The sequence below is a fragment of the Mesoplodon bidens genome, assembly GCF_964165515.1.
Source record: "Mesoplodon bidens genome assembly, chromosome: 4".
Lineage (NCBI taxonomy): Eukaryota > Metazoa > Chordata > Mammalia > Artiodactyla > Ziphiidae > Mesoplodon > Mesoplodon bidens.
Window position 1 is genome coordinate 112,257,577 of NC_138160.1, and position 26,007 is coordinate 112,283,583.

The following is a 26,007-nucleotide window of genomic DNA, read 5'->3' on the forward strand; positions in this document are numbered from 1 at the left end:
GACCAGGATTCCAAACCTTAAACTTGCTATTCCAGTTTTTCTTATCAAACGAAGCGCCCCTCATTTCACCGACATCATTGACTTTTAGTTCCCCGCTGACCCAGGATGAAGAGCCTGGTACCTCGTGGTCAGGAACGGGCTGTTAGCGGTGCCTGTGCCCCCAGCTGGGCAGAGGGACCAGTGCGCATGCCTGGGCTGGGGAGCGCCGGACCCCTGGGGTCTGCGAGCGAAACTTGCAGCAGTTACCTCAGCACCTCCCACCGGGACCCCTCAGAGGCTTTCCCCCGAACGCCCAGGCCAGCACCCGCCTGCTCAGGCCAGAAACCCACGAAGCGCCGCCGGCAGTCAGGTCCCGGGCCCGCCTCCAGCTGCGAGGCCCCGGCGGGCGCTAAACGAAGGGCAGATGAGAAAGCAGCCCGGGCGGCGCCGTGGGCCGCGTAGCCGGGCGAGGGCGCAATGAGCGGCCGCGACGTGCGCAACGGGCTGGCTAGCAGTGTCTCGGGTGGACGTGGCTCCAGCCGAACGCCGCCCGGACGGCCGCGTGCCGACCCGAGACCCGGGCCCCCGCTTCTGGCTGCCGGCCCGCGCTCCGCGTTCACCGCGCGCTCGGGCTCAAGCCCGCCTCTCGGCCGCTTTCGCTTTCGCTTTCGCTTTCGCTTTCCTGCCGAGAGTGTTGAGGAAAATGAAAGTGGCGGTGTCCAACAGCCGGCGTATCAGCCGTCGGGGCGAGGGGCGCAGGGTGCGGGGCGGTGGGCCTGGGGCTGGCAAGCTGGGGCCACAGCCCGCGCCCGGCGAGGTAAGCGCAGCCCTTTCGTGGTCGCCTCGCGGGCTCCTCCTTGCGGACCGCGCGGGCGGGACGCCAGGCCGACGTTGGGCGAGGGCCGGCCTGGCCGGGGGTTCCTGCGGCGGGGCTGGGAGGGCCTGAGATGCGGTACCGTTGGGCTCTTGTGGCTCTGATCCTCCAGGCAGGGCTGGAAGCCCAGGGCGGGGTGGCGGGGGGCTTGGACAAACGCGCCAAGGATCTGGCTGCTTGGGGTCGAGGTGGGGCGGGGGCTAGCCAGGCTACCACTCCCATCACACGTTTTCTTTTTGTAGAAGGCCGACACCCCCCTAAAACCCCTCCCCCCCCGCCTCCACCGAGTTTCTGTAAAAATCAAAGTGGGAGGATGTATGTAAAATGCCGAGCAGAGTGTCTCACCTGAGCCCAGCAGGGAGAAATTAATAATTTACGCCTTCTTATCTCTATCAGACTCCTCTGCTTGGGCACGCAGCCCCATACCTGGCTTGCTTGGCCACGTTTTTCAGATCTGGTGTACTTGGGCACACCTGGGGTGCCTTTCAGGTGTTCCCTGAGCTGGCAAGCTTGCAGCTCATCTCTCTTGGTCGTAGGCATGGAGAGTAACTAGGCCAGGATGCCGCTCCCTCCCCAAGGCTCTGCCCAGGTGAAAACAGGGGCTGACTCTGCAGGGGCCCCAACCCCAGGGCTGGCAGAAATGGTCAGGGGTGGATGCACTTGGGGACTCAGTCCATCCCAAACAAGACACTTTCTGTCCACCAGCAGAAGGGTGAAAGATGAATGCCCAGGTCTTTACCCTTGGTCATGCCAGCTCAAAATTGGGCTCCACCTCAAGGCTATGGAGACAGCCCCTGCCCTTGGGTGTCCCCCATTCCCTGGCAAGAGAAAATAAATATGCAAGGTGCCCACAAGACCAGTTGTGTAGATGGGAGGAGACCCTAAGTGTTAGGAGTAAAGTGACTACATCTGCAGACACTTGACTTACATTTGAGTGATGATGGTTTTTGTAGGCAATACCAAGAACACCCCCCTTTTACTCAACTTTTGTCTCAACCTAATCACATGGATCTGATCATAAGGCCCATTACTGAAAGAACACTTGAATAACCTTAACTTTGAAAACAGCCTTGACAAAAGATCAAGGACCTAATTTTTAAAACATGGAGTTCCCCCTCTGTACACCCCTTCAGGGTGGTGGTGAGTATTTATTGCTTTTAGAAAATACCACCTTTATCATGAACCAGAAAATCAGATTCTTTGATTTTGTGATGTACTTTCAACGAGCTATTCCTTTTCTTTGGAATTCGTTAGTCTCTTCTCTCTCCTATTAACTAAATTTAAGCTGAAATGCATGGTTCTCTCCCTTTCCTCTCTTCTGCCTGTGGGTGGAGAGGGAGAGGGTTGTAGTAGACACCATCCACAGCAGTTTCACCACCCCAGGTTCTTGCTTCCATGTTCCTGAAAACCGAATGAATCCGCTAAAGACCGAGCAAGCCTCCCTACTACCTTCTTTTCTCGTGGCTTTATTATTCATTGGTTTAGCCACCAGCATGTGATGTACTTTATTACATTTTTCACAAGAAAATAATGCATGGGATTTTATTTTCCTTAGAATCTCAGGCCTTCAAAACTGAATTGCTCATACTCTTCAGTCATGGCACACTATAACTCTTGGTCCATTTAGAGTCTGTCATTTTGTTTTATTTCGTTATTTCCTCCTCTTATCCTCCATTTCTCAACACGCTCCTTCCCATGCACGCACACTTAGGCAGCCATGGTGGCATATTTGTTTGTTTTACAAACAACCTTTCCTTATATCTTCTCAGAAAATGAGTATCTTTGAAATGTGTCATGTTTTGCTTTTGTTGTACTTATCTAAATAAATACTGCTGTGCTATAAGTCTCATACTGTTTCTTTGTTTCCCTCAGAACTATGTTTTTAAGTCGAACCATATTGATATATGTAAGTCTGATTCATTAATCCTGGCTGTTGCATAATTTTCTATCAAGAGTGTACACCACAAGTACTTAACTAGTCCCCTGGAAATAGACATTAAGTGGCCTCCAACTCCTTGCTTCCACAAACAGTGCTGCACCAGATATCCTTTTCAGTTTCTCCGTGTGTTCTCCGGCAAGAATGTCTCTGAGATAGATAGATCCATAGATAGGTATGAGATTGCTAATTCTGGGATACTTGTAGGATGTCTTTTACTAAAAACTGCTACTTTGTGCTGCTGAATGGCTTCATCAGTTTCCTCCCACCAGGAGTCCATGAAGAGTCCCTTTTCCAACATCTGCCAGCACTTATTATTATCTAATTTACTATTTTTTTGTCAAACTAGTAGGTTAAGCAGTACTCCATTTCTGTTTTAATTGAGCATCTCATATTGTTTTGCCATTTGTGAATTGCCTATTTGTCTCATTAGTCTTCTTCTAGGTTTCTGATATCTTCTATCTGGTTTTCATTTTGATCCTTATGTATTGGTGTGCTCACTAAAATGTTAATCCTTCGTGAAATGTCAATGTTGTAAATCTTCCCCTAGTCTGGTCTCTTATCTGTTAGCTTCATTTATGGTCTCCTTTTTATTATTATTAACAACTTTATTAAGATATAATTTACATACCATAAAATTCACCCATTAAAAGGATACAATTCAGTGGTTTGTGGTATATTTACAGAGGGTATAACCATCACCATAATCTAATTTTAGAACATTTTTATTACTCCATTAGCAGTCATTCTCCAGTATCCCTTAATATTCCCCTCCCCAGCCCTAGACAAGCACTAATCTACTTTCTGTCTCTATATACTGCCTATTTCTGGACATTTCATATAAATGGTATTGTAATAGTATGTGGTTTGTTGTGACTGGCTTCATACACTTAGCATAGTGTTTTGGAGGTTTATCCACACTACAGCATGTATCAGTAGTTCCTTTTTTAAAAAATTTTTGGCTGCATTGGGTCTTTGTTGCTGCACGCGGGCTTTCTCTAGTTGTGGCGAGTGGGGGCTACTCTTCGTTGCGGTGCGCGGGCTTCTCATTGCGGTGGCTTCTCGTTGCAGAGCACAGGCTCGAGGCACGCGGGCTTCAGTAGTTGTAGCACGCAGGCTCAGTAGTTGTGGCTCCCAGGCTCTAGAGCATAGGCTTAGTAGTTGTGGCGCATGTGCTTAGTTGCTCCGTGGCATGTGGGATCTTCCCGGACCAGGGCTCGAACCCATGTCTCCTGCATTGGCAGGCGGATTCTTAACCACTGCACCACCAGGGAAGCCCCAGTTTTTTTCCTTTTTATTGCCCAGTATATTCCATCATGTGGATATACTGCATTTTGTTTATCCATTCATCAGTTGAGGGACACTTAGATTGTTTCTGCTTTTTGGCTATTACTAATAATGCTTCTATGAACATTCATGTACAAATTTTTGTGTAAACATATATTTTCACGTCTCTTGGGTATATACCTAGAAGTGGAATTGCTGGATCATATGGTGTGTCTTTGTTTAAACTTCCAAAGTAGCTGCAACATTTTACAGTCCTACTAGCAGTGCATGAGTGTTTCAATTTGTCTACATCCTCACCAACACTTGTCTATATTTTTGATTATAGCCATCCTAACAAGTGTAAATTTCTAGCTCATTGTGGTTTTAATTTGCACTTCCCAGATGGTTAATGACATTGAGCATCTTTTAATATGCTTATTAGCCATTTTTATATCTTCTTTGGAATAAGGTCTGTTCAGATCCATTTGGAAAATTTGTCTTTTATTATTGAGTTGTGTTATTTATATATTCTTTTCTTTTTCTTATGACGTCTTCCGGAATCATCAAGGTGTCTTTGTCCCCATTCCTTCCTTCCTTCATTTCATTTAGTGACTTGGAATTCTGTATCCTATTAGGAGCCCTCATTAAGTTCTAAGCATAGGTAAACATATTTTCCTATAAATGCTAAAAATTAATCAGAATGTCCAACTTCATTTCAAACATAAGAGACTTTTTAGCATGTTTTTAATTCTCCTCTCCCACAGGCACATACACACGTGTGTCTGCCTAAGAATTATTGAAATAATCTGGAAGCTTCCTATTGTTGTTAACTCTTCATGCTTCAAAATACGCTTTTATTTTTCTATTTTAGAAGTCTTAACAATTGCATTAATCTGTAACCTATTTGTGCAGTTGCTCATTGCACCAAGATAGGAAGGCTTAAACACATGTTTATTTTAGAGTTTTCATTGACTTACTGTAAAATTTTTAGTGATTTGTGTCTCAGGAGTAATGCCTCTCTCGGTCTCTTATTTCTCAAAAGTATTCTTTGGAATCCATGCTATTCTGATCCTCATTTGACCTTTGCCAGCACAAAAGCATTCTAAAATATTTGCAAATGCTAAAGTCACTTCCTCATGTTTTACTGAGTTTACTTTAGCTTGGTTAAACCAAGTGCAATATCAGTTTGTGTAAATTTACCACTAGCTGAAGGTTCATATAATTGCCCTCCCCAGGGTCAGAAACTGGCTGGAGGAGTATGAAAATAGCTTTGAAAATTCAGCTGCTGAATATCTTACACTAAAAAGCTTAACATTTTAACATTTTTGTTTATAACTGTATCTGAGGGTGAAGTAAAGTGGGCACTCTCATAGTAAAACTATGGTAAAACTAACTTGGATGGAGTTTATCAAAACCTTTTTAAAGTGTCCATACATTTTATCCCAGTAATTCTGCTTTCAGCATGTATCCTAAAACATGTTTGCCTTTGGGCTTATTTCAGGTGGTGCAGGGTAATTCTAGGCGGGATACATTTGCAGCATCATCTAACACTGACTCCCATGGTAAGAAAGTTATTCCTCTGGTCAATTCCTTTCCAATCTTCTGATCAAGGGAAGGAGAAAAATCTCACCTTGGAGCTAGTATGTCTTTAACACCTTGTTAAGCCTTCCTAATCTCCCACTTGATATAAAAGGATGAGCAAAGGGATAGCAATATCAACTGTATTTTCATGACACTGTTGTGTTTTCCATTGTATTTATTTATTGTGACTGCCTTCATTTATGACATTTGATGCTGGTTTTCCATTTACAATAGTAAATAAGGTTTGCTTTTAAAACACTTTTATTTAAGGGCAAAAATGAGTTGATTTAAAGAGAAGTACAGTACAGATGGCATTTAATTATGGCAAAATAATAATGTTGATGTATGGATGACTGAAAGGTGTGAAACACAACCCTAAGAAATAATCTGAGCTTCAGACACAGATTTTTAAATGGGGAGGTGTTCTTATATATGGGGCTGTTCCTCCCAGTGTGACTTCCGTTATCATAAAGTTAGAAACCACTCTGTTGTCTAACAATAAGGGATTAGTTAAGTGATTTTGATACCATGGAAAATAGTGATAGAATAGTGCCAACTATTAAAGTATATCTACTGACATGGAAAAATTATATACTGTTAGATAAAACAAAGCTGGTTGCAAAAGAAAAATATACACAGTATCCTAATGTTAAAAAGAGTGTGTATGTGTGTATGCCTGTGTGTGTGTTTGTGTGTGAAAAATTGGAAGAAATATTTACAGATAAGTTATCTCTGGACTGTTGGGAGTACAGGAAATTTTTGTGGTTTCTACTAATAAACATATCACTTTTGTCAACAGAAAAACAATTTAAACATATAACTTTTTTTTTTTTTTTTTTTTTTTTTTTTGCGGTATGCGGGCCTCTCACTGTTGTGGCCTCTCCCGTTGCGGAGCACAGGCTCCGGACGCACAGGCTCAGCGGCCATGGCTCACGGGCCCAGCTGCTCCGCGGCATGTGGGATCTTCCCGGACCGGGGCACGAACCCGTGTTCCCTGCATCGGCAGGTGGACTCTCAAACACTGCGCCACCAGGGAAGCCCCATATAATTATTTTTTATTTTTATTTATTTTATTTTATTTTATTTTGCGGAATGCAGGCCTCTCACTGTTGTGGCCTCTCCCACTGCGGAGCACAGGCTCCGGACGCGCAGGCTCAGCGGCTGTGGCTCATGGGACCAACCGTTCCCCGGCATGTGGGATCCTCCCAGACCGGGGCACGAACCCGTGTCCCCTGCATCGGCAAGCGGACTCTCAACCACTGCGCCACCAGGGGAGCCCCATATAACTATTTTTAAATTAATGTGTCCTAACCTTAACAGGACTGCCTGGTATTTTGCCATCTGCAGGCACTCCTGGGTCCTTATATGCTCCTAGAATCCAGTTAGGTCCCTGTGGCTTCCTGCAAAGCCATGGGAGGATGACAAGACTTTCTTGTCACCCTTCAGTATCCTCCAAGGTACTTGTCTTGGTGGGTACATATTTATACTTTTGGAGTAAAATAGAATATATCTAAAATCCCTTGAAATAATTTTTATTGCCTCTTCTTCTCAATAGCCCTTTTAGGCTGGACCAAATTAGGATCCCACTTTTTCAGTAGGTCTGAATCATTAAATAGCAATGGAGGAAATGCTGAGAGAGGGTCTCCTAGTTTCTCCTTTATTCTCTTTCTTTAACTTCTGCATTATGCTACTGACCATGAAATTTCTACATGTTAGATATAATCATGGTTCTGTTTCACCTGGGTTGAAGATAGGTATATTTAAATTTAGATGCCTCCTTTCCAGGATTACAAAATCTCTCTTAGGAAGAAAAAAAGGTTCACTGCAAGGCCTAATGCTTGGCAGAAACAATTGCTACTTTTTTCCTAGTAGAAATTCCGAGAGGGTTAGTTCTTAGAGCGTGTTCCTGGAAATCCCTGGACTCCTTTGTGGGAAAGGGGTTGGCAGGTCCCTGTTAAGTGAGCAAATGGTGTCTCTATCTGGAGGTGGTCTTACAGCCCTAGTGCAAGCTTCCTCCTTCTACAAAGGGTGGTAGGCGCTGCCCAGAGTGAGCCAGGCAGGTCCTGAGCCTAAAGAAGGCCTACTGCTGCATTCCAATAATGTCTGGAACTTGACTGGCCGACTACTTCCCTTCCGGGGTCCTTCAGCTCCTCTCCACCTCACTGTCACCGCTGTGGTTCAAGCTCTCACATCTCTTGTCTGGATGACACAGTGACCTCCAGCTGGTCCCTGCCTCCCCTTCCCATAACCTCTAGCCTGTGTTTTACAAAAACCAGCGTGTATTAGTCTCCTGTTTTTGCTGTAACAAATGAACACAAAATTAGTTGCTTGAAACAATCCAAATTTATTATTTTACAGTTCTGAAGGTTTCAGGAGGGCCCTTTTGCCTCTGAAGACCCTGGAGGAGAATCACTTTGTTGACTTTTCCAGCTTCTGGAGGCTTCCTGCATTCCTTGGCTCATGGGCCCTTCCTCCACCTTTAAAACTAACAAGTCTTTCTCACACTGCCTCACTCTGACACTCATCTGTAGTTGAATCTCTCTTTGTGTCCCTCTTATAAGGACACTTGTGATTACATTGGGCCCGCCTGGATAATCTCCCCATTTCGAGATCCTTAACCTAATCACACCTGCAATGTCCTTTTTGTCATGTAAGGAGATATATTCATAGCTTCTGGGGATTCAGACATCATCATCTTTGGCGGGGCCATTATTCAGCCTACCACATAGTGTAATCATTTATTTATTTATTTTTATTTGTTATTATTTTTTTATTTATTAAAAAAAATTTTTTTTATTAGTGTAATCTTTTAAAAACACAGGCATCCAACCATCTTACTCCTCTGCCTAAGGCCCTTGTGTCGTGCTCCAGTTCTCAGAGGATAAGGGCATCTTGTGGCTGGGAGTGCTGTGCAAGAGCCCACATCCCTTCTCCACCTCCATCTGCCTCCTCTCTCCCCACTCTGCCTCTGGCTTGCTGTCTGTGATCCAGCCTTTGCACATGGTCTGCTTTTTACCAAGGATGCTTGTCCTCCTCCCACTCCATCCCAGGCTTCTGAGCTTCCTAGGATGCTCTCACTGGGACCTGTGCCATTCTGCTATCACACCTACCATGAGTTAACATCTTTGCATTTATTTAGGTGATCATATGCTTCTCCTGTGTGAGTAAGTAGCCCTTACAGGCAGGGGCCATGTCTATTTTTGGCCCATCATTGCATCCCAGCATAGTGCCTACTTGTGGTAGATGGTTAATAAGCACTTGGAAACGAATGAATAAATGAATGAATATTAGCAGCATTGTCATCACTCTCTATCCCCTTTACCCTGCTTTTTCTTCTGTACAACATTTATCACCTCTTCTGTTGTGGCCCCCCTCCACCAGAATGGAAGCTCTGTGAGAGCAGGGACTTTGTCTTTGTGTCCATGCTGCTATTCCCAGGTTCTAGAGCAGTGTCTGGACCATAACAGGCACTTGATAAATATTCAGGGAATGAGTGGTCTGGAGGGTGCTCAGAATCTCTCACAGAGTTTTCATATTTGACCCTTTTTTGAAATCAGGTTTTATGAAGGTTTTCATTTTAATTATTCAGCCTAACTCAATAATCAGGCAAATTGGCAGAGACCTCCTAAAACATTCACCTATTTTTTTAAAAAATTATTTATTTATTTATGGTTGCACTGGGTTTTAGTTGAGGCAGGCGGGCTCCTTAGTTGCAGCTTGCTGGGTCCTTAGTTGCGGCTCCAGGGCTCCTTAGTTGTGGCTCACCAACTCCTTATTTGTGGCATGTGAACTCTTAGTTGTGGCATGCATATGGGCTCTAGTTCCCTGACCAGGGATCGAACCCGGGCCCCCAGCACTGGGAGTGAGGAGTCTTATCCACTGCGCCACCAGGGAAGTCCCTCACCTATTTCTATGAGGATTAAATGAGATAATAAATGTAAGTCATTCAGAGCAATGTCTGGCACATGTGTAAGGGTTTGCTGCTGTTGTTGAGAAATACTTGAGGACTTCCCTGGTGGCTCAGTGATTAAGAATCCGCCTGCCAATGCAGGGGACACGGGTTAGAGCCCTGGTCTGGGAAGATCCCACATGCTGCGGAGCAACTAAGCCCGTGTGCCGCAACTACTGACCCTGCACTCTAGAGCCCGTGCTCTGCAGCAAGAGAAGCCGCCATAATGAGAAGCCCGTGCACCCGTGCACCGCAACGAAGAGCAGCCCTCGCTTACCGCAACTAGAGAAAGCCGGCGTGCAGCAACAGAGACCCAATGCAGCCAAAAATAAATAAATTTATTAAAAAAAAAAAGAAATACTTGAGCCCTTGATCATTTAGAACTTTTACTATGTCTGTCACAGCTCTGTGGTGGGGTCCCAAACACAGAACTGAGTGAGTTCTCCTGTTTCTTACACCCGGACAGGACCCAGGTCTTCCAGCTGCCTGGGGACAGGCCCAGGTTGGGGGCTTCAGGTGGGTGATTTGAGCCATAACTTGTGTTTTTTCTGTTTTGCCTGCAGATGGCAGCAGGCCCTGGACTTCCCTGCACTGCAGGTAGTCGTGAGGCTGCAGAGAAACAAGAAAATGGACTCCCTCCTCCTGCGGACAAGAATGCCAGCCACCAGCCATGGGTGAGCTTAGAGGTTGACCAGAGGTTCTCTTATTTGTTCTACATTATTTGGTTTTTGTGTGTGTAAGAATTGGTGCAAATCACACATGTTTGATATTGAGGTAGTTTGTTGATTTTCACAGTTTGTTTATAAAAACAAAAAAACAAAAGCAGTGAAACCAGAAGTATTACTAGAATGTTGCAGAGGGGATGCAGGGCAAGGGGGCCATCCTCTGCAGTGTGAGTGTGGTGTCCCTTCCCTTCTGCTCCTTGGGCCTGTCCCCTTGTGTCATCCTAGGAGGTGGTACCCACCCAGACAGTCCCTTTAATTCAACAAGTGTGTGGGAAGCCAGAAATATGAGGTGTTCTTTGCGTGGACTTCGTTGGCCTTCTTCCAGTTGCTCATAGGGTGGACTGTTCGTGTACTGCTGGAGAGCCATCCCTGGCCCAGCAGGGCCCAGGGTTTCTGTCTGCTTGCCTTGCCTTTGCAGCCCCCTTGGAGGGCTTCTGCATCTGATCTTCCCTCTCATCCCACAGCTGGTAATTTCACAGCTCTAGTTTATCGATCCTAAGACTCCCCATTAGTGTTGTAATCTGAGCAGTTTGAGTGGAGATTGTTTATATTCTGTTTCAACCTTATTTGTTAGCTTTACCCTCAATAGACACTAATTCTAAGTTTTATATTTGGGAATAAGGGTACTTTCTGTCCTTAATGCTAAGGGCAACTACACCACTTATTGGCATTCTAATGAGGAGTCTAGCAAAAGCCTTCCTTGATTATCAGCATCTTCTCGGTTTGGTGGTGTCCTTCCCTTACCTGCAACCCTTTAGGGCCCTGCCTGACAAAGTTTTTCTGACATCTTCCCTCAGTGTCGCAAGTCTTTCTTTGCGAGGAACTTGATGATCCCCACCTTCACCCAGCCTGTGCCAGCTTTGCCACAAGCCTCTGTGCATCAGGTACCATGCTCCACAGTTTACATCTTATTCAATCTCCACAAGAACTTGGTCAAATAGGTGATATAATTCTTCTGTTACAAATATGGAAACCAAGACTCAGAGATTAGATTACTTACAGAGCTAAAATGTAGCAAGCCAGAGGGGCAGCCCAAGGTCTCTGTAGCTCTTGCCTCTTATCAGAAAATTAGGCTGACCACCTATGGGTAGAAGATAAATTATATTTGTTCTTGTAGACTGAAAAAGGAACAAAGTGAAATTAATGGGAAACCACATTATAATTCCCAAACAACCCCCATTTCTAAATTTACTATCCTAATTTTACACAGTATTATTTTTCTTTCTTATTTTATCTAACCTTTATTGTTGGCACACACTGGTAAAATTTGCCTTTATTGCTGTTTGCCTTATGTGCATCATTATGTGTACCAATTGATGCAAGGTAGTTTAATTGTTCATTTGAAGAACCTGTAACCTCCATAAATTGGAAAAGTTTGATTTCAAAAATTTGAAAATTCTTCCTCTGTACCCAGGAGGTTCGGTGACTTGTTTGAGGATGAAGGCACTGACAAACCCTAAACTCCCTGAGCATAACTCTTTCTCAGCCTAGTTCTAGTAACTGATGCAACCCAAGTCTAAACTGTCAAAATCAACTGTTTTATAAACCAGGTCACTCATAAGTACCTGCTGATACCTGAATGTTTTAAAATATTACAGTTAAAACTGCGGTCAGTGAAAGAAAAGCTGTCCTTTGTTCTGTGGGACCTTTCTGAGCACTGCTTTGGGGCACTTATTCTCAGGCCACTCAGGACAAATAGCCTCAAGGACACATTAACTCTGGATGTTTCAAACTGATAGACTTATACAATAGTCAGTCTCACAAACAACAGTCACTAACTTGAGATTGTGGGGTATTTTTTGTGTGTTCTCTTTTTAAAAAAATTTTATTGAAGTATAGTTGATTTAAAATGTTGTGTTAATTTCTGCTATACAGCAAAGTACAGCAGTGTATTCAGTTATACATATATATATTCTTTTTCATATTCTTTTCCGTTATGGTTTATCATAGGATATTGATTATATTTCCGTGTGCTATACAGTAGGACCTTGTTGTTAGTACACTCTATATATAATAGTTTGCATCTGCTAATCCCAAACTCCCAGTCGTTCCCTCTCCCATCCCCCCTCCACCTTGGCAACCACAAGTCTGTTTTCTATGACTGTGAGTCTGTTTCTATTTCGTAGATATGTTCATTTGTGTCGTATTTTATTTTATTTTTTTTAATAAGGTTTATTTTTTTATAAATTTATTTATTTATTTTTGGCTGCGTTAGGTCTTCGTTGCTGCGTGCGGGTTTTCTCTAGTTGTGGCGAGCGGGGCTACTCTTCATCGTGGTGTGTGGGTTTCTCATTGTGATAGCTTCTCTTGTTGTGGAGCACGGGCTCTAGGCATGCAGGCTTCAGTAGTTGTGGCACATGGGCTCAGTGGTTGTGGCTCACGGGTTCTAGAACGCAGGATCAGTAGTTGTGGCACATGGGCTTAGTTGCTCCGTGGCATGTGGGATCTTCCTGGACTAGGGCTTGAACCCATGTCCCCTGCATTGGCAGGTGGATTCATAACCACTGCGCCACCAGGGAAGCCCTGTGTCGTATTTTAGATTCCACATGTGGGTGATGTCATATGGTATTTGTCTTTCTCTTTCTGACTTACTTTTCTTAGTATGATAATCCCTAGGTCCATCCATGTTGCAAATGGCATTATTTTATTCTTTATGGCTGAGTAATACTCCATTGAATATACATACTACATGTTCTTTATCCATTCATCTGTTGATGGACATTTAGGGCGCTTCCACGTCTTGGCTATTGTGAATAGTGCTGCTATGAATATATGGGTGCATATATATTTCGAATTATAGTTTTGTCTGGATATATGCCCAGAAATGGGATAGCTGGATCATATGGCAACTCTATTTTAGTTTTTTGAGGAATCTCCATACTGTTTTCCATAGTGGCTGCACCAATTTACATTCCCACCAACAGTGTAGGAGGGGTCCCTTTTCTACTCCCCCATCTTCAGCATTTGTTATTTGTAGACTTTTTAATGATGGCCATTCTGACCAGTGTGAGGTGGTACCTCATGGTAGTTTTGATTTACATTTCCCTAATAATTAGCGATGATGAGCATCTTTTCATGTGCCTATTGGTCATATGTATGTCTTCTTCGGAGAAATATCTATTTAGGTCTTCTGCCCATTTTTCAATTGTTTTGTTAATTTTTCTTTATTATTGAGTTGTATGAGCTGTTTATATATTTTGGAAATTAAGCTCTTGTTGGTTGCATCATTTGCAAATATTTTCTCCCAGTCCATAGGTCATCTTTTTGTTTTGCTGATGGTTTCGTTGCTGTGCAAAAGCTTATGTTTGATTAGGTCCCATTTGTTTATTTGTGCTTTTATTTCTATTGCCTTGGGAGACGTACGAAAACATCAGTACGATCTATGTCAGAGAACCGTTTGCCTGTGTTCTCTTCTAGGAGTTTTATGGTGTCATGTCTTATATTTAGGTCATGTCCTCTTTTTTTTAAAACAGCTTTTTTGAGATATATTTCTCATACCATGCAATTCCATTTAAAATGTACAATTCAGTGGTTTTTAGGATGTTCACAGGATTGTGCATTCATCACCAAAGTCAATTTAGAACATTTTCATTACCCCAAAAAGAAACTGTACCCCTAAATTATCACCTCCCCAATCTCCCCATTTCCCCAGCCCCTGGCAACCACTAATTTACTTTGTGTCCCTATAGATTTGCCTATCCTGGATCATATAAATGGAACCATACAATATGTGGTCTTTTGTGTCTAGCTTCTTGCACTTAGCATGATGTTTTCAAGGTACATCCATGTTGTAGCATGTGTCAGTACTCCATTCCTATTCTTTGCCAAATAATATTCCATTATATGGGGATACCATATTTTGTTTATTCATTCATAATTTGATGGACATTTGGGTTATTTCCATGTTTTGGCTATTACAAAAAATGCTGCAATGAGCATTTTTGTGTACAGGTTTTGTGTGGACTGTGTTTTATGACTCTGTAAGCTGTAGTGACCAAGTCCTGTTTTTAAAAATCTGAGGAAGGAAGAGAACTAAGTTGATGTTTGAAATTTAAAGGGACAGTTTCTATGTGTAGATGTAGAACTGCATTCAAAAAGATTATCTATTTAATATGAGGTTAAAATCAAACGGTAGTAGATCTAATTCTTCTCCATATCACTTGAGTTTTCTAAGCTCTGTCTTTTAATATTCTTGCTTAAAAAAACACAAGAAAGAAATATGTATTGGTCCTTAGGTCTCACTTGAAATAATGTAGAATTAGTTTGGATGGAGAGTTGTGCAAGTACCTTTTTCCAGATGTATTTAACAAGTGGGTGGGGGAAGTGGAGGCATGGATCAGAGAGAGGAACAAGGCAGGAGGAGAGTCTGGGGTGATGTTGGTTCAGCTAAGCCAGGGCCTATGCTCATGGCCACATGGCCACAGGGCACTGGGCAGTCATACTTAGTGTGGCTATTGCTTGTTATCTGGGTGATGTGCTTTATAGCTGAGTGCTTCTGTGACCAGTTTCACTCTGCTTCTGACTCACAAAGCTCTGGTGTTGGGCTGTTGGTTTTTGGTAAAAGCAGGTGTTGGGAAGAATATGTTGAAGGGTGAATCAGCCCCTAAGGGACTCTGAGAGACATGGTCCTAAAAACATTTCCTGGCTGTTTGTTGTGTTTTTTTTTTTTAAACACCAGTTAACAGTTTTCAGTTTAACTGTGTTTTCCTTCCTGAAGTCTTTAAGTGAGACTAGTACTTGTGATTTATTCTATGCATTGTTTTCAGGGAGTTCCTTTACTTGTCAAGTCTGAGCTGGAGGTAGAGGTGGGTTTTTTTTCCACACCAAGTATGCAGAAATAGGAATGATTTGAATTTGTCTCCAATTTATTTTTATATCTTTATTTTCCTTCCCTTGGGTAATAGAGGTCATATTTGGGAGCATTTTAACTGAATTCTAACTTCAGGTGAGTCAGTCAGCAGGAATTTTTACATATTATTTAATGCCTGGCTGCGGGGGGGACATCATAAGAGAAGAGACCCTCAAGGATCTCTTGATCCATGTGCCCTCAAGGATCCCACATTCTGGTTAGAGAGTCATAACTTTATTCCTATCTGTTAACATGCACTACTTATACCAGTGAGTGCCCAGAAAAGCCCATGTCAGGGGAGACTTGGTGAAGCTTGCCCTTGGGCTTTGGTAGGCTCAGGTAGGAGAGAAGAAGAAGAAGGCTACAGGTACACAGATGTGAGAAGGGGCAGCAGTTTCACAGGGGGTCGGAGGGACCATACCCGGTGCAGTGGATTGACTGGATTTTGGTGGTGGTGGGATTTGACTGTCAAGCCAAGGAGTTTCACTTTAAATATCATAAAGAATAGGAAGGGAAGACTTTTGAACAGGAGGACAAGCTTACTGTATAAAGTAGGGACATTTATTTCCATTTTACACCTGAGGAAAGCAGTGTTTTTCAAGTACTGTCTCCTCAAAAGATTCTCCAAAATCACATGGCTGGTGGAGGTTGGATCTGCCAGACCCCAGAGTCCACACACACGCCTGCCCCTGCACTGGCCTGCGTTATCTGCAGAGCACAGGCTGGTCTCCAGATCACCAAGGCTTCCTCCAACTCTGACCTCATGTGACCCTCTGAATCTATACATGACTGCATTTTTTTGTTAGTGTCACTCCCTGGGCTGAACTCGTCTAGGGGAGAAGGGGACTTTGGGTAAGTCACTTCCCAGCCTATCTGAGGCCCTGGGAAAGCAGGGGCAGGAACCCAGCCAGGCCTTCATGGTCTGCACAGCAACAGTCTAGACAAATTCCAAGAGCTGCAGAGATTGTCAGGGGAGTTTTGGAGCTACAGGTCCCCAGGCATGTCTTCCCTCCAAAGGGGGAGCTGCAGGGCAGATCGAGATCCGGGCAGGGTGACAGCACAGCTGCAGCCACAACACAAGTTGACTCTTGCTGCTACCCTAGTCCTCCAGCTCGGGCAGGAGAATGTGAGGACTTGGTTTGTACTGATGTTTTCCATTCATTCCTTTGTTTTTTCCTTTACAAAGTTTTCAGCAAATAGTTAAGCACCTAAAAGTTATCAGTCTGTGGGCTTAGAGCAGCAAACAAAGCAGCCTGCCCTCATGGAGTTTGCAGTCTGATTCAGGAGACAGGCAATACTTTATAGAGTATCTGGGAGCAGTAGGTGCTGTGAGTAAGAGTCAGGCAGGGAAAGGGGTTAAAGTGACAGGCTAGTCCAGGAAGACTTCTCTAAGGAGGGGGTCTTTGAGCAGAAATCTGGGTGAAGCCAGGGAGCAAGCAATGTGATTGTCTGTGTTCCAGGAAGAGGGAACACCAAGTTCATAGCCCTGAGTTGGGATTGCTGGCAGAGCAGGAAGGAGGCCGGTGCACCAGGGAGCCAGGAGAAGAGTGGGAGGAGGGGCTGGCCTTGCAGGGCACTGTAGGAAGGTAGGATTTTGTTCTTGGCCCAGCTCTAAGGTGTGGTTGAGGCATTGTTCCTGGCTGGTTGGCTTCTAAGTCTGCAGGCCTCGCAGATCCTGCACATCTCAGTATCCTTCTGTATAGACCCTCTTCTGGCAGTATTAACCACCATTTGTTCTGTTGTCTGCAATTGTGAGCCCTATCTGATACAGAGCTTTGCCGGGAGAGAGAGGACCAACTACATTCAGAACTCAATATTGACCAGCTTTGTAGTGAAATAAAATTTGTTTTTAAGGTTAGAAAAGGTGTACTTGAATATTATGTTAAAATGTTTAAATTCTGGTTGGAGGGGCTCCACCTTGACAAAAAATGGGCCTTTTATCATCACTGTCCCCTCTTCTAGGAGCCAGGAATCCTGGTTCTGTCTCCCTCCTAACCTGCCAGCTGAGGGCCTAAATTGATCACCCTCGCTTGACCTTTCTGGTGCCACCCGTAGAATTTGGCTAGTCATGACATTCTTGCTCAAAGGGAAGGAGGGAGAAAAAAAATGGCTAATTGAGGGTCTTTCCCATTTTGGAGGTCTCTGATTCTATGGACAGATTCCACAGAATGTGCTTCAGGGGGTTAGGATTATACCTTAAGTGATGTCCAGGGGGTTGTGATATATATTTGTATTTTGCAGCCACCACCACCCCCCCTTTTTTTTTTGCTTTCAAACATTTTTACAACTGTCCTTGATCTTTATGAAGTAACTCTGTATGTCATAGTGGTGAAAAGCTTAGAAAAACAGACATAGTCCTGAGAGCCAGAGCCACCTTTACTAACTGTGTGACTGTGGGCATGTCCCCTAACTTTCCTGTTCCTCCACGGTTTCCTGAAAATGGGAATGAAAATAGTACCTACCTCAAAGGATACTCTGAGGATGAATGTGATGATGCATCCAGCATAGGGCCTGGCTCAGAGTAATACCTCAGTGAATGGCAGCTACAATGATGATTATATGTAATCATTCCCATTTAACAGGAAGGAAATTCTAGACCAGGGAGGTCAAGTGACTTGCTTAAGATCATGTGGAGAGTTAGAGGCAAAGCTGGAAATAGGAACTATGACTCATGGAGTCCCAGGCCAGTGCTCCCTCCCCAGGATTCACCTTGGTCTCCAGGAGAAAATGTTAATATACAGAAACAGTTCTGAGTCTAATCCTTTGGCAGCTGGTTCCGGCTATTGTAGGGGATTGGGGGACAGGCCTTCCTCAACACATAGGGCCATCAGTCTTGGGCATTAAGAGCCCCTCAGGGAGGGTCATCCGTGGTAGCAGAGGCAGGGAGCCTCCTTCTTTGTTTCCTGAGAGGCGGAGTGGGGCTAGGGGTGGTGTGCTTCCAGTGCTCCTCTTCCCCATTCCCCACCCTTGCCTGGTGTTGGCCAGACCCTGCACCACCCCCTGCCCCCTCCCCGGGGCAACAGAGACTGAACCTGGAGTGGGGAGGAGACAGGTGCAAACATGCAGATGGCAAGTGGGTACTCTAGAACTCTCTGTTCCTGAGCAAAGCTGGGCCCTTACTCCTGCAGCAAGCTGGGTGTGGGAGGAGTCTCCCTAAGACCCTTTGGAAAAAGAAGCCTGACTTTTGCCCTATGGGTCAGGAGTGGCAGATGCCCTTTTCATCTGCCCTAGTCACACTGTCACATGAGGACTGCTCCCATTGGTCTTAGATACACAGTTGTGGCCCTTGCTCCTAGAAAAGTAGATTTCAGGGCTACCCAAGTGGGTTTTCCCAGGGTATGGACAACTCTTAGAATTTTGCTTCAGATGGTATAGGACAGTGGAGAAGTCCACAGTCAGTTAGGCCTGGGTTTGAATCCCAGTTCTGCTTCTTTGTGTGTGTACACAGGTGAGTGGGGGATGTACTTGGGAAATTATTCAGCTTCTTCACCTCTCAGTTTCTACATCTGTAAAATGGGAACAAGAACAACCTACCTCACAGATTTGCAGTTTGGATTAAATAAAATAACCTGTGTGAACTGTTTAGCATGTGTGTGGCCCATGGTAGCTATTTTTTTTTATCATCCTTGTCATTCTTTTTTTTTTTTTTTTTTTTTTTTTTTTGCGGTACGCGGGCCTCTCACTGTTGTGGCCTCTCCCGTTGTGGAGCACAGGCTCCAGACACGCAGGGTCAGCGGCCATGGCTCACAGGCCCAGCCGCTCTGCGGCATGTGGGATCTTCCCGGACCAGGGCACGAACTCGTGTCCCCTGCATTGGCAGGCGGACTTTCAACCACTGCGCCAGCAGGGAAACCCGTCCTTGTCATTCTTATTAAGCATATCAGTAGGCTCCACTAGTCTGTGGGTGGAAACAGCTCTCACGTGTAGCTCAGCTTCATGTAGGCTGTGTATCTGCCATGACTCAGGAACCTAGAATGACTGAGCCAGAAAGCTCAAACCTGTCTTTGCTGTACTATTATTTACAGTCGTTTCTATTATCTGGGGTGGGTAATCAAGTTTCTGCTGATGTGTAATGCCACTCCATTCATTTCCCTGTTTCTTTTCTGTTTAGTTCAGTGTTCTTGAAAGAAAAAAGTTATATAGTGAAAATGTATTGAGGGTTTTATACTAAAAGTTTTATGTATATTATCTTCTTTAATTCACATAATGACCAAATGAAGAAACAGAGGTTAGATGATGCCTAAGCTATACTGCTTTCATGCAGCAGACCTGGGCTTCACAGGTCCAGTTCCACAGTCCACACTCAGCCCTGTACTGCCTCCCTAAACAGGGCAGTGGTTGACTTTGGTGGCCTTGAGAGATCAGGTAATCAGGTCTATCCCCCAACCCCCTTTCTGTGTGTCACAGAGGGGAGAATCTGTCCCACTTTAGAAACTTTCCTGAGAACACTGTGGTTCTTCCTTTGGTAGCCATTTCAGGGTCTGTGGGGACAGTGGCTTCTCTCTTAGTTCCCTTGTAGTGTCCTCTTGAGGCCAGCTGTCCATCCTCGAGGGTTGTTCTGTCAAGAGTGTGCTCTTGTCCTCAGGTGGACATGCAGACAGTGAGGGTGACGTTCCACTGGCACACAGGTGGGGGGGTCTTCTGCCACTCTCACTGTGGTGCGTGGCATCCAGTGCAACTGTGGCCAGACATCATCCCTGTTCGCCCTCCAGCCGAGTTGCCTGACCACAGCTAACTCCTTCCTCACAGGTGTGTATCCACCTGGTTCTGGGAGCAGAGGAAGTGGCCTGTGGGCCAACTGGGTCACTTGAGGAGATGAGTGGCCATGTTCAGGATGGCCTGCAGTCCCTGGGGTGACCCATGTAGGGGTGGATCTGCTGCAGCCACAGCAGCCACTGAAGGATTATCTAAGGAGCCTGAGAGCCAAGATACACCCTGGGGGATTCTTCATTCGACAAACAGTTATTGAGCACCTATTGTGTGCCTCAAGAGGCAACCTGAAAGAGGCGTCAGGCATGAGTCGGTGTAGGGCTGCGTCCAGCCCAGAGGGCAGGACTGCCAGTGGCCACCAGGGAGCATCACCACGCTCAGAAGGACCCGAGGCTGGCAGAGAAGCCAGGTTGGCTATGTTGCTGTTTATCTGAGCTGCTTCCATGACAACCAGGAGATAAATACCTGAGGTCAAGCAAATCCTGGAGCAAGATTAGGGTGTCTGGACAGGGTGGGGCCTGTACTGTGATTTGGAGACCCTTAAGTGACCAGAATCTTCTGGGTGGCCTATTCAGTATGTTTAATTAGTTTGTTAATTAATTAATGTCCCACTGTATTCCAGCAAGGATTCAAAGTTGACTCCATTTAGCAGCTATCTTAGAGGGAAGAAAAGTATCCTAAGCTTGCTCTGAGTCAAATGTTGGGGTTTAGACCCCACGTGGGTCATTTACCAGCTCAGCTCCATGCTCCCAGGGCTGGCTCCTTGGAAAGCATGGCCTTTGCTGCCAAAGCTGGTTTGCAGCATTTCTGCGATCACCTCCTGGTTCCTTTGCAACAAGTGGCCCCAACGTCTTCCTGCCTTGAGGCACACCACATGACTTAAGAGAAGCAAATCTGACCTCAATTACCAGGTGCAAATATCAGTCACTGGGAGTAACCAGGAGGCCAGTGTCCCTGGTCGTTTCAGCCTCTGGCGTTAAACATTAAGAGTGCACTGTTCAGAGTGTGATAAAGGCTGTCTCTCACAGTTTATGATTTCCAGTAAACCAAAGCCCTTCAAGGAAGGGCCAGGGACAGGTGAGAGACTCCAGTCCTGGCCCTCCACTGAGCTGGCAGAGCAATTTCTGCAGGAGCAGAGGCCACAGCTTCTCAAGGCTGTTCTAAAGCAGAGCCAGAGAACCACGCTGCCAAGCCACGTGAGGCAGGGCCAGCTTCTGCACCCAGCCAGGCAGCTACGTGTACTCTCAAGGTGGCGATATGCAAAAGGAAGATTTCTGTTCTCAGTGTGCTGGCCACTGCACTTGCTTCCTGATGGGTGCCAAGGCAGCTAGTAGCCCTGAGCACATTCCTCTGTCAGTCTGGGCAATGGGCATCTGGAGCTGCTCTCACAGAAAGCTGGAGGAGCATTTCCAGCATCTGGAGGCTGCAGATACGTGGGCCAAGATTCCTCAGCATCTGGTCACAAGGAAGCTGTAGGTAGGCAACATACCCCACCTTGGCCTAGGAAGGGAACTGAGGTCCCCCTCTCACCCTCCAATGCCATGAGGGAGACCCTTCTCAGTTTCTCTGGAGCGCCTAATCCAAGAGCAAAGAGAGAAGGCAAACATCAAACTAAATCAGAATGCAGTTAACAGTAGCATGCATTCATTTAACAAACATTTAATGAACACTCCACTGTATAGCACACACTTCGTCAGATGCTGGGCATACAACTGTCGACAAGGTTCCTGCTCACATGGAGCTTACGATCTAGTGCTGGAGATAGAAAATAATTAAACAAACACATAAATAAAATGACAACACAGTGAGTGCTGTGTAGCAAATTAAAATAACTGATGTGTAATCAAGCGACTGAATGACTACTTTGGATCAGGTGGTCAGAGAGCCCCTGAGGAAGTGGCATTTAAGAGGATTCCTGAAAAAGAAGAAGACCGAGGAAAGAGCAGGTAAGCAGTCATAAGGTTACCAGTCCTGACTGCTATTGGAGCAAGAGAGCCAGGGTGACAAGAGGAGAGGAAGAATGTTCTAGAACATATGTTCTTGATGAACATATGTTCATCAAGTTTGGTTAACTTGATGCTTTGGGATTTGTGACACTTCTTTTCTATTTTCTGAATTATTCCCTAAACATTCATTCAGTAAAACTTTATTGAGTGTCCTTTGTGTGCCAGGCACTCTGCTGAATTGTGTAAAATCAACATGAATATGTCAAGGTCCCTCAAGAGGTTTTCAGTCTGTTGGGAGAGTTAGGCCAGGAAACCAAGACTGTGGTATGTGCTGTGGTGAGACAATCAAAGAGGGTTAGTGGGAGCATACAGAGGGCTTCCCAATCCCTTTGGGTGTTGAGGGGAGGAGACAAGTTCAGTAAGGCTCCCTGAAGGCAATGACACCTGAGGGGTCTTAGAGGATGAGGTGAAGTTAGCCAGGTGAAGAATACAGAGTGTATGTTCCAGGTGGAGAGAGTGGCTTGTGCAAAGGCCTGGAGGGGAAGAGTCAGCGCATGTGAGAAGGATGCTGGAGCGGAACAGATAGCCAAGAATGCTCTGCTCTAGAGCCTATACCAGACACTCAAGAATAGCTTGTAGAGTTAAGACAGATTCCTAAGGAGCCAAGTCAGCAACAGGCAAAGGCTTAAGGAAAGGATGCTGGGGTTCATGAGCTCAGACCACTCTCTGGGCCTCCCTACCCACCAAGAGTCATCCCATGGGAGGACTAGCTCACTCCAGTCAGACATTTCCCAAATCAGAATATAAGATTCACCTGAAGCAGGCACACTGATGGGAGCATGTAAGTATTTGAACATCCACGTGACCAAATTTAACTACTTGGTTTTTGGAGGAAAGGGGACACTGAGATAAAACCTATTAATGGATGTTTAGTGGCCGGTTTTCACGCTTGGTTTGTGACACTCCAAGCAAAGGAGCAGAGGTTTTTTTTAGTTCTGAAACTGCTGATTCAGTTTGCATGAGGATATTACTTTTTAAGGAACTTTCAAAAACACCTAAAATTTAATTGTAGCCATAGTTGAGTTAGAGAATCCCTGGGTGCAGAATTTTCTCCACCTTCCAGTGTTTATAGAATCTGACATCACTTGGGGTTGGAGGGAGACTGTGGGGAGTAAGGCTAGGAGCCACTCAGCAGGTGGAAGGGCCTTACCCTGGGACTCTATCTGTGGACAGCTGTATGGAGGTTGTTATTAAGACTGTCAGCTTCTGAATGTCCTTTTTTTTTTTTTTTTTTTTTTTTTTTTTTGCGGTACGTGGGCCTCTCACTGTTGTGGCCTCTCCCGTTGCGGAGCACAGGCTCCGGATGCGCAGGCTCAGCGGCCATGGCTCACGGGCCCAGCTGCTCCGCGGCATATGGGATCCTCCCGGACCGGGGCACGAACCCGTATCCCCTGCATCGGCAGGCGGACTCTCAACCACTGCGCCACCAGGGAGGCCCTGAATGTCCTTTTGATGGCTTGTCTGGCCAGCCCTTCAAGATCTTAGCAGGAGAAGCCTGTAAGAAGGCTGCTTTACATTTATTTATTAGTAAAGTTGACCCTTTAAAAAAGTTTTACATTTGTATTTCTTTTGAGAATTCTGTTCACATGTATGTTAGAAATTGCTAGTTGTTTCCAATATCCATTCCCCCCTCCTTCTTAGTAACAAACCCAATTTTTAGCTGAGCCCTTTGCCACCCAACTGAAAGGCTATGTTTCCCAGGCTCCCTTGCAGCTAGGTATGGCCATGTGACTGATCTCTGGCCAATGAGATGTAATCGTCATGTGGCACTTATAATAAGTCTTCTTAAAAGGAGAGGGGGGTGCCCTTCTATCCACCCTCCCTTTCTCCATCCTACTTCCTTAAATGAGGGCACGATGACTAGAGCTCTAGCAACCAACATGGACCATGAGAGCTGTGCCCTATGGATGGGGCAGAATGAGCTGGAAGAAACCTAAGTCTCTAATGACTCCTGGAGTTACTATACCAACCCTGAACTTTTTTTTTTTTTTTTGCAGTACGTGGGCCTCTCACTGTTGTGGCCTCTCCCGCTGCGGAGCACAGGCTCCGGACACGCAGGCCCAGCGGCCATGGCTCACGGGCCCAGCCGCTCCGTGGCACACGGGATCCTCCCGGACTAGGGCATGAACCCGCATCCCCTGCATCGGCAGGCAGACTCCCAACCACTGCGCCACCAGGGAAGCCCTGTGAACTTTTTTTTCTTTTTTTTTTAATGTGTGAGAGAGAAATAAAATTCCATCTTGTTTAAGCCACTGTTGTTTTCCATTATATGTAATTGAACCAAATTGTAATTAATACAAAATGCTCTGTTTTCTTCTGAACCATTTTTTTCATTACTGATCTGTGTTTTGTTTTGTTTTTTTTGAAGGATATTTCCTCTCTGTAAATATTGTGAATATTTTTCCAGTTTTTGCTTGCCTTTTGATTTTGCTTGTGAGTTCTGTTTTTAAAGAATAGATGTTTATTTTTAATGTTGTAATATTGATAGACTTTTAAAATCCTATTTGCTTTTGTATTTAAAATCCTTCTCCATTCAGATCAGATAACATTCACCAGTGTTTTTTCTAGTTTTCTTTTGTTGTTGTTGTTAACAGTTTCCCTGTTTATATTTAGCATTTTCGTCCATTGGTGAGTGCTGTTGGTGAGTTTTGACTCTTTCTTAGGTCATAAGTTTCTAGCCCCAGCTACTCTCCTAGCTGTAGGACAGGAGCCAGCATCACTTCTCGTTTACACCACCTGGCCTGGCCTGAGCCTGCACACTCAGGCCAGCACACTCAGCACACATCCCGTCTCCGTCTCCTTCCCCCACTCACCCCTCCTCTGTGGGTCATCTACCCACTACCCAGGATAGCACTCTGGGCTTCTTCTGGAACTTCTGTCTTTGCCACCCTGTGTTCAGCTCTATTCCAGATCATCTCTAATTCCTGTTTACTTAGACCAGGCCATTGACAGACATCCCAAATATCCTAGGAGCTTTTTGTTATTTTTTTTCTCTGAATAGGAAATATGAAGAATTTTTATGTATTTTTTCCAGGTGGACATAGAGCTTTTTAAATTAAAATCTTGTTTTCTTTTAAGAGGAATGAACTATGTTTATCACCTTAAAAATTGGTAAGTACAGAAAAACACCAAACTAAATAAAAATAAAAGCCTGAATCTCTCTATTACTAGTACTTTGTAAAAACATAAAAAGTAGGGCTTCCCTGGTGGCGCAGTGGTTGAGAGTCCGCCTAACGATGCAGGGGACGCGGGTTTATGCCCCGGTCCGGGAGGATCCCACGTGCTGCGGAGCGGCTGGGCCCATGAGCCATGGCCGCTGAGCCTGCGCGTCCGGAGCCTGTGCTCCGCAATGGGAGAGGTTGCGGCGGTGAGAGGCCTGCATACCGCAAAAAAAAAAAAAATATATATATATATATATATATATATATATAAAGTAAAAGCTCTCCACTCCAAGAAATACCCTTTATCAACAGTTGACATATCTCCTCTAGACTTATTTATATAAGCACATGTAGAAGGTATGTGTATGCACAATTTTGTTTGTGAAAACTGGATCTTGCAGTATATTTGTTCAGCAACTAGCTTTTTACAAACAGCAATATAAGGTGTACATCTTTCTAAGACAGTACAAAGAGACCTGCTACGTTCTTTTTAAAGGCTGCATGGTATTATTCCATTGTGTGGATGTACCATTTTTTATCTTCCTTCCTACAGATGAACATGGAGTTTTCTGATGTCATCCTAATATATATGAGGCTACTATAAACATCCTCATCCTTATACTTTCATGCATTTGTGCTACCGTTTCTATAAGATTTCTAAAATTGGAATTGTTGAGTTAAAGAATATATACATAGGAAATTATAGATGCTGCCAGTTTCTTCTTGTCGAAATCTTGTTCCAATAAATGCACTGTCCTTTTAAATGGTTCTTTTGCCACCATGTCCCCTCCCCACTGGTTCATTCCTTACTCTGTTACTAGATAATGTTTATAAAATTCAGATCTGATCATGGCTTCCCCTGTTTAAAAGATCTCAACGGCTCCTCCTTGCCAACAAGACAGAGCCCAGACACTGAGCATTCATCGAGGCTCCTTCTCAATCAGTTTGGGTCCTCTGGGAAGAGGACACCA

General features: G+C 44.8%; 1 protein-coding gene across 3 annotated transcripts in view; it reads left to right on the forward strand.

Moving 5' to 3' along the window:
- Positions 1-413: 413 nt before the first annotated feature.
- LOC308616183 (uncharacterized protein) overlaps positions 414-26,007 on the forward strand; it is a 38,396-nt gene continuing 12,802 nt past the window's right edge. The window contains exons 1-3 of one of the 3 annotated variants that reach the window (XR_014015705.1): positions 414-796; positions 10,149-10,259; positions 23,873-24,378. Coding sequence is in view for 1 of the 3 variants with exons in the window: in XM_081232344.1 (XP_081088470.1) it covers positions 683-796; positions 10,149-10,259 (225 nt within the window). In the remaining 2 variants the exon portion in view is untranslated. Of the gene's footprint in view, positions 797-10,148; positions 10,260-11,107; positions 11,176-23,872; positions 24,379-26,007 lie in introns of those variants that run through there. The other 2 variants (XR_014015706.1, XM_081232344.1) reach the window with 2 other exon arrangements.